The following is an 8858-nucleotide window of genomic DNA, read 5'->3' as shown; positions in this document are numbered from 1 at the left end:
TCAAGTACTCAGAATATCAAACTTGAGAAATGTTTTTCTGAGGAAGTCGGACCTTACAGAACTTCAGAAATATATTTGTGTTAGGGTGCAGCAGACTCTTAAATCAATTAGGATTTTTCAATCACTTAGGTTTATTTCAGAATTTTCGCAGCAATATTATGATTTAGGTGAGACTATCTTGAGTAAAACTGATCACTCATTATAGTGGCTTGCTCCTTTGTAGACTGGTGTGAACTAATCAATTTAACTCACCATAAACAGATAAATATGAATGACAATGAGAGAAAATCGCCCATTAACCATTTTTACTTTGCCAGCTGGAATCATACGACTCACAAAAAAATGAATCATACCCATTTACTATATTATAACTAAATAACCCGCTTTGCATTTAAATGAACCAAAATGTTCAGACTATATTCCAGTTAAAATGCTTAATGATGAGACATCTGTGTATTGAAACAGATGGCAATCTAACAATTGTGAGGTTGATAGCCTGCCAGAATAGTTATGCCGGTATTTTGAGGCCACATGCAAAGCTGCACCATGCAGAGATGTTGCACTAAACCACGGGTGGCCAACCTATGGCGCATGCGCCAAACGTGGCGCATTGCATGATTAGAGGTGGCGCATTGCATCTTTAACCCTTTTCATGCCAAAATTGTTAATTGCACTTGGCTTCTCCACGCCAAGCCGTTTTTTTGCGATTTACATGGTGACTTTTGATTGTACCTAAAATCTATTCTCCTTACTCCACGTCGCCCACTTACGGCTTGTTGGAATTAGAAACAACAGGCGATTATCGAGGTTAGCTTTTGGACGGACTTTATGACATTCATTCTAGACTTTTAGCAAAAATTAGTAAAATTTACTATTTTTTCCCTGCTGAAGTAAAAAGTTCAGAACTTCTGGAAAAATAGAAAATCGTCATTTATCAGCTTGAAACATGGATTTTCCATTGCCCAGACTTCCCAAATATCTCTCAATAACCATTGAACAACCAGTTGAATTGCCCAAGCCTAAAAAAATTATTATAAATCAACCCACAACATGCTGAAAATGACCCTTAAATACCACCTTTTTCATCCGAACTTCAAATGACCGTTGTCAACAAAAGCGAAGCGTAAAATCGCTTGCTGTGACACAAGTACTAATCTTGAAGAAGCCTGGAGTAAGATCACGCGACGCTAGGCCAAACAGCTGATTAGCAAAGACCAATTAGAATCGAGGGTAGAGTAGAGTAGATATTGATACTAAAGGCCTGTTGTCACAATATTGCGCCTAACTTTACTTATCAATCGTACTTTTTTCTCTTCGTTGTTAAAAACAGCTTTATTGCGTAATGCTCATAAGACAGAATGCGTTTTTCTCCTACTTTCAGGAAGACTGTAGTTTCTACTTGAAGCATGGCGTCACAATGGTTCCCTGTTTCGTAATCAATCGTAATCTGTTTATCGTAAATTGCTCGAATTTTTGCGTGGATACGAGAATTTTCGTTGTTTATTCATTCAGTGTTTAATTCAGTGATTCGGTAATTCTCTAAATGAGTGGTTTTCTGTAAACTTAATTGGTAAAGTTTCTTCTTGTGTGTGTAAAGGCGTGAACTAAGGTTGATTTTTGTTTGTAAACATTTGCAGTTGTGTACTTTTCAAAATTTAAGCATTAAGCTTTGCTTTTATATATTGTGTTACCCAACACAGTGCGAAAGAAAAGGAACAAAAGAAAGGCGGAAACTGATAGTAAGCGTGAATTTAATGAACAATGGGAAAATGAGTTGTTATTTATTGCAGGTCCGTCAAGAAAACCGTTGTGCATTGTTTGTGAAAAAACTCTTTCACAAAATAGAAGGCATGATCTTAAGAGACACTATGAAATACATAAGACTGAAATTGAAGGGAAACCCAAGCTTGTGCTTGGGTCCGAGTTAAGGAAAGAATACGTGACTAAGAAAAAAGAAGAAATCAGAAAACGACAAAACATATTTACTAAAATAAGTTGTGGAAGTCTGGCGATGACCGAAGTCTCCTACGAAATTGCTTTAGCACTGGCTAAAAAGAAAAAAGCTTTCTCTGACGGAGAAGAAATCGTTAAGCCTTGCCTCCAGATATTTGCAAGAAGTCTGGGTGATGGAAATATTAAAAGGAAAGCTGATGAAATAGCACTATCAAAGCAGACTGTTACAAGACGTACTGAAGAACTTTCTGGTGATGTGTTTCAGCAATTGAAGGACCTTGCTAATTCTTGTACTTTCTTTGCATTGGCATTGGACGAATCAACTGACATATGTGGTGTAGCCCAGTTAAGCATATTTATACGAGGAATTGATGACAATTTCAGTGTCTTTGAAGAACTTCTCAACTTGGAGTCGCTTCACTTTTACTTTTTACATCGTCCCCTCTTAAAATATCACTGCATTATACACCAAGAGGCACTGTGTGGAAAAAGTTTAAATTTGCAGCATGTTATGTTGCCAGTTGTGAAATGTGTGAATAAAATCAGAGCAAGAGCATTAAACAGACGAGAATTCAAAGAATATTGTGAAATGTTGGATTTGGAATATGGTGACCTTGTTCTTCATTGTGAGGTGCGCTGGCTTTCTAGGGGACAGGTGCTAAATAGATTTTGGAAGCTAAAAAATACTGTCCATGATTTTCTTGAAGAGAAAAACGAGCTACCTGAGGAAAGAGCACTTTTATGTGATAAAAACTGGCTATTTGATTTGGCATTTTTAGTTGATGTTACTAGCCATCTCAATGATGTAAATTTGAGACTGCAAGGCAAAAGCAAACTATTTCCAAGCTTAGTAAATGAAATTATCGCATTCAAGATGAAGTTGAAACTTTTCGTTTCCCAGTTGGAAAAAGAGGATTTGTCCCAATTTCCTCACATAAAAGAACACCGTGAATGTGCTGCTGGTAATGGCAATTTGGCAATATACACAGGAAAAATCAAGTTATTGCAAGAGTCATTTGAAAGTCGTTTTCATGATATTTCAAAAGAAGAAAACTCTATACTTGCGACTTGAAAACTCATCCATCATTGAAAATTAAATTTGATGAGCTTTCTTCAGTCCCAAGTGCATCTGACATGATCAAGTTCTGGCAATCGTTACCCCATGAAAATTTTTCCAGAACTGAGAAAATTTTCCCAGGGTTTTATATGTCGTTTCGGAACGACATATAGATGTGAACAAACATTTTCAGCCATCAAACTAATCAAAAGCAAAGCGAGGTCAAGACTTACATATTTAAATTTGAAGAATGCACTGCTCCTCTCAGTAACAAACTTAACTCCAAGAATAAAAAACTGGCGAAAGTAAAACAGCAGCAAAAGTCTCATAAAGGCGGTACTTGGTTAAAATTGATCAGTTTTATTTATTATACTTCCTTGCTTAATTTCTATTCATGTGAAGTTGTAAATTGTAAAAACTACATATACGTGTGTATATATGTGTGTGTATTATAAATTTATATAATTTCAACAAGAAGCGGACATTAGGCGTGGGAATACAAGAGATTTACGGCGCATCTGAAACATTATGTTTAAAACGTGGCGCATGGTATGTGAAAGGTTGGCCACCCCTGCACTAAACCATGTGGCCTGCATGTGAGGTCATCAGACACCGTTAACAGTGAAACACACGTACATGTTAACATATAAAACTAACATATAAAAAGCCACATAAAAACTTTCTATGCAGAAATATTGGGCTAGGTTGGTTAGATAAGCTAAAAATTCAATATATATGTATAAATGAAGAATAAAATAAAATTCGTCAAGATATATTCCATATTAAGCTTTGTACAGATTGTAATTGTGAAATCCAACAGGTTGTAAAATCAATTTCATTTACCTTTCAAAAATGTTAACTAATGAAATAGGTCGTCATCGGAAACTGAATGTTAGCAATATATACTCTATATTACAATACCTTCTCGGACTCAGCTTCTTGAACTTTCTTTGGAACTTTTGAGCTGTATTCTTCCTTGGCCATTTTCTTTTCCATATCTTGAATCTTCTTCCCATTTTCTGCTTGTTTCTTTCGAAGTTTCATAATTTCTTTCTCAAGATCAATTAGTCCCTGAGAAATTAAACAAGTGATTCATATAAACTTAATAACCACATACATACATGCTACATAAACACAATCCACATATAATAAAAAAAGATGTTGTGGCATTTCCATATAACAGATTTGGGGGCTCCCGAAGTATGCGAACCAAGATGGCGGACATCGGAATGTAATATGTGTACTAGGTTAGGGTTAGGCCATAATTTTAGGTATAAATACTACGGGAGGCCCTTGGCTAGTCTTCGAACTGATAATATGACTAAAATAAGGAAAATTGGGAAAAAATTATCGCCTAACCCTAACCTGTTACCCATGTTACGTTCCGATGTCCGCCATCTTGGTTCGCATACTTCGGGAGCACCCAGATTTGACTATAAAAATGCTTAGAAAACTGAATTTTAAACATTCGCAATTAGAATGCAAAGAGTTATAAGTGTGGAAGTATAAATAATCAGACATCCCCAATATTACCTTCAACATTAAATTAACATCACATTTATCGTTGACAATCCCAACTGCACATCCCGATGGCGCTTTCTCATCCTTTGTCAAAATCTTGATATTAGATGAATATGAGAGAGTTTTAACAGCTTCTGTATACTTCGCTATTGTCGTTGCCAAGGATTCATCCGTACAATGGATAAACACTGAAACAAAGGTGAGAAAAATTCACACTGGTTTACTTAGCAATTGGTGGTCTACAAATGAACAAATAAATACTTTGAAGAGTTTGAATAGGAAAATGGAATCTGTGTCTTGATTGAATCAATAAATATCTTGCGGGCAGCACTTTGTACTATCTGAGCCAAGCTAAATCGGCACATTATTGCTATAGACCAGTATTTCCCAACCCGAGTCTGCGGTCTCAAATGAGTCCGCAACGAGCCATAAATTTATTGCGAGCCGCAAACGTTTTGGCGAAACTTAACCATCAGCCACGATTTACGTTAGAATTTACATAAAACATAAAAAGCAAGTTTATTCATATAACATTAATCGAGTCAATAATTTCTGGATACTGAATGAGTAGGGCTTGGCATATATTCGAATATTCAATTATTAGAATAGCAATTTGTTATTAGAAAATTTGGTAACAAGTGACGCGACAGGTCACTTGCGCGTTGTTTAATCAAACAATTGGTTTTAGTCGTTGTTCGAGGAATAATTTTTCTGGTAGGTGTCAATGATGGCAACCTAAATTTTCTAAATTCGAAAGCGGCAATACAAAATACTGAAAATAAAACTGAAAACACCATAAGTTTTTTAAAAACGCTTTTTTAGACATGTTGCAAATTGCAAAATTTCGGGTGCTAATGTAGTATTCGTATCAGGGCATTTCCCTCAGAATTTTTTGCTTTACAGCAAGGTCCGCAACCTACGGCCAGCGGAGCAATATAATCAGTGACAGAATTTAATTTGCGGCACGTTTAGACTAAATTATATCATAACCTAACAAGTATATAATTCACAATTACACGTTGAATGGGCCTATAATTTAATTATAATTAGGCAAGTTAACTTCTGATCTGTATGAAAAAATGTGATTTGTTGGCCATACGCCGACTTCTCAAAATATGCGCGGCCCACCAATGACTTGCAACCTTTAATTTTGGCCTGCGAGCGACAAAATGTTGCCGACTCCTGGCTTTACTGTTGTACGAACAGCTCATATTTGTCGAATTCACAAAAATACGAATCGCAGAGTAAAATGATCACGATTAAATTAATATTAAAGCAAGGCGATGAATATTTTTTATTTTTATTTACTAATATACTGATTATATTTTTAATGAGTAATTAATCAAGTTGTACTTTCTAAAACATTTATAGCAGATAGTAGGATTTTTCTAACGGCGATAACAAATTCGCAAGATCGCAAATAATTTAAATCAAAACTAAATATATATAACCGGGCAATATATTCTCACATTATTATGTTCGCAGATTGCCGTGGCATTTAAAAGAAGTAATGCTTTCATCTTGTCATAAGTCAACGCAACCGCGAGTGACCATGAACACAATTAAATTAAGGTAGGAAAACATTTTAAATTCTTGTCGTTGTCAAGAATTGAATATTGCGCGACAGAAAAGTCCATTTATACACTAAAGAAGTCTTTTAACGAAGGCGTAATTGCGTAGCATTTCCGATTTTGAAATTCGGAAAAATTCTGTTGTGTTTGATTTTATTACTTCTTCACACAGAGTACGGTTGCAAAAAACTCACGTTGAGTCTGCAAAGGTTTTCATCAGTGAGGAAATAGTCCGCGACCAAAAAAGGTTGGGAAACGCTGCTATAAACCAAGGGTGCCCAACCCACAGCCCGCGGGCCGCGTTTGGCCCGCCTGATTGTTTTTTGCGGCTGCCCAATAAATTTTGTAAGCAGCCTTTCCAATTTTTTACTGTTATAAATAGGCTTGAGTATGTTTCGTGGTTTTGATGTGAATATTCCCGCCATCTACCTATATCCGGATGTCGATTCTTATTATTACGTTTTATGTATCAAGTCTTACGGTGGACATTGACGTTCGTTTTTTTTCTTCGCAGGACTGTGCGTTCTGTTCGACGATCTCGAAAGATGTTGTAGGATCATAGGTGACGAACGCTGAGTGCAATTATAAGAATGAATTTGAAACCTAACTTCTCAAATTAGTTTCATTCTGATTGATTTTCCGTGTAGGCTTTGATTGTCTTTATCGCCAACGTAAAATTAATAGTCAACAATAATCTTTGCTGCTGGCTCCGCGACCCAATATGTTTGCGTTAAATAAAATGCCGTAAATATCGTCACTGCGAATCCGTCAATAATTCTGATAAAATTGACAATTCTACATATTCAAATTAGTATATATGGTATATTCGTCCAAAAGTTATTGTAATGTTTTTTTCATTAAATACTTGTATTAGTGTTTCAAATTTTACAAAACGGCCCACCAAAACTTGATCTTCCCGCGACATTGGCATACATTACGCCCAATGAGACAATATCATAGCCACTGAAAATAACTAAATAATTAAAGACCATGACTCAAATATAAGACTCAATTTTTACGTCTTTGTTTGTTAGTAACTCTGCGCAGATTCTCGTGTGGTCGTCATAAATTCACAAGTGCGTTCTGTAATGATTGATTTTTTGATTCAGCAGCCCGCGAGTGTCATGTCCACGCCTTGTGTTACCAGATATTCGAATATTAAACTGCTATTTTAATATTCGACTTCATATTTGAATATTTCGCCAGCACTAATGAGTGACCATGCAGTAAATGATTATTAACGTGATTGATTTTATGTTAATAATCTTGCCTTTTATGTATTATATAAATTCTAATGAAATCAGGATTTGTTGGTTGGTATTAAAGTTTGGTACAAGCGTTTGTGGCCCGCAACGAATTTCCTTATGTGAAAGTGGCCCGCGAGAGGAAAAAGGTTGGGCAGGCCTGCTATAGACAATTTCCGGATTGCTTCCAAAAGTACTGCTGTACTATATATATATATATATATATACTACAGAGTTATGTGTGTATAAGCCAAATTTTCAGTGCGATCAAAGTCATGTGTGTATATACGAGAGGATTTACAGTAATTTCAATAATAAGGTAAGACATTAAGTGGGATCAATATCAATAATGATTAGAAAATTTGATTTCTGAAATTAAGAACAAATAAAAATACTGAAATCACCTTCAGCTTTTGTTTTGGTCAAGTTATAATCAGCACGTAACGATCTCGTTGTTTTAATGATAGAAGAAATTAAATCCATCTCTGAATCGATCGCATCCTCTGCCCATGAATACTGGTGAAAAAAATTTATTAATTAAAACATTAATATATTTTATAATCACCATGTTTTATATAATTTAGGTTGGAGAAAATCTTTATTTTTGCAAAATACCTTATTTGCTCCTGGATATTCAGACACCATTACGCTTGGACAACTTCGTTCATTCTCTTTTCTTTGTGGCAACCTCTGCCAGAGCTCTTCTGTGATAAAAGGCATGAGAGGTGAAGTGAGACGTAACGCAACTTCCAGACAAGTATAAAGTACATTTCGTGATGTTTTGATCGCTGATGCATCAGCCCCAGAAAATACAGGTTTCAAACACTCCTGAAAGTTCAAAATAAAAGTCTGTGAGAAATAAACTACTGAAAAAACTGTCTAAAATATGTAACTATCAGTAGAGGTGCGCGAGACTAACTCCCAATCCTTTCTCAATGCCTTTGCGCTAGTGGATCCGTATGCGTATAATGCGAGGATGCTGTAGCAGGAATAAAAATACCATATTATGCAATTGAAGGCTCCTGCTGCACACTAACACAAATATATTTCTGTGAAGTTTTGTCTCACCAAAATCAGACTATCTCAGACAAGCAGTTCACAACAATGTTGTTGTAATCTGCTTGTCTGAGGAAGTCTGATTTTGGTTAGACGAAATGTTGCAGAAATATATTTATGTTAGTGTGCAGCAGGACTCTTGAACTGCATATTAAAATATGTAAGTTCTAAATAAACCTGGTTTTCCACATTTTCTTGGAAGGAAGTTGTTATTATAAAAAAACTAACATTAATTAATTTGATGAGTACTGCCCATTCGACTAACGTTTTTATTACTTACCAAATACACATCGCATAGTTCATACAACCAAAAGTTGTATATTGCAGTCGTTATGCTTGGAAATTGATAGGTATTGAAGCCTTCCTCACAAGTTGCAACAGCTCTTGAAAGTTTATTGAGAATCCACTTATCGATGATACTTTCTGTGCCATCGGGCTGAGAGAATATAACAAATT

The 8858-nt window shown here is 35.6% G+C and overlaps 2 protein-coding genes across 2 annotated transcripts in view; one reads left to right on the top strand and one right to left on the bottom strand.

The window, feature by feature from the left end:
• The window catches only part of LOC120344171 (valine--tRNA ligase-like), a 37549-nt gene that overhangs the window by 14218 nt on the left and 14473 nt on the right, over positions 1-8858 (bottom strand). Inside the window, exons 22-26 of the mRNA XM_078112590.1 lie at positions 8683-8838; positions 7962-8174; positions 7751-7862; positions 4544-4719; positions 3932-4081 (exon numbers count right to left, since the gene is read on the bottom strand). Of these exons, the coding sequence (XP_077968716.1) occupies positions 3932-4081; positions 4544-4719; positions 7751-7862; positions 7962-8174; positions 8683-8838 (807 nt within the window). The remainder of the gene's footprint in view (positions 1-3931; positions 4082-4543; positions 4720-7750; positions 7863-7961; positions 8175-8682; positions 8839-8858) is intronic.
• Positions 441-3025, top strand: LOC144422800 (general transcription factor II-I repeat domain-containing protein 2-like). Its single transcript, XM_078112639.1, has 2 exons — positions 441-516; positions 1668-3025. The coding sequence occupies exons 1-2, from the start codon at positions 441-443 to the stop codon at positions 3023-3025; spliced, it is 1434 nt and encodes a 477-aa protein (XP_077968765.1).

Source organism: Styela clava, chromosome 5 (assembly GCF_964204865.1).
Source record: "Styela clava chromosome 5, kaStyClav1.hap1.2, whole genome shotgun sequence".
NCBI classification, from domain to species: Eukaryota; Metazoa; Chordata; class Ascidiacea; order Stolidobranchia; family Styelidae; genus Styela; species Styela clava.
This window is presented reverse-complemented; position numbering and strand designations above follow the sequence as displayed.

Excerpts from the sequence above, each read along its gene's own strand:
- LOC144422800 (XM_078112639.1), top strand. The coding sequence starts at position 441 with ATGAGACATCTGTGTATTGAAACAGATGGCAATCTAACAATTGTGAGG. Across the intron at positions 517-1,667 it reads CTGCCAGAATAGTTATGCCG|CTTTGCTTTTATATATTGTG; the intron begins GTATTTTGAGGC and ends TTAAGCATTAAG.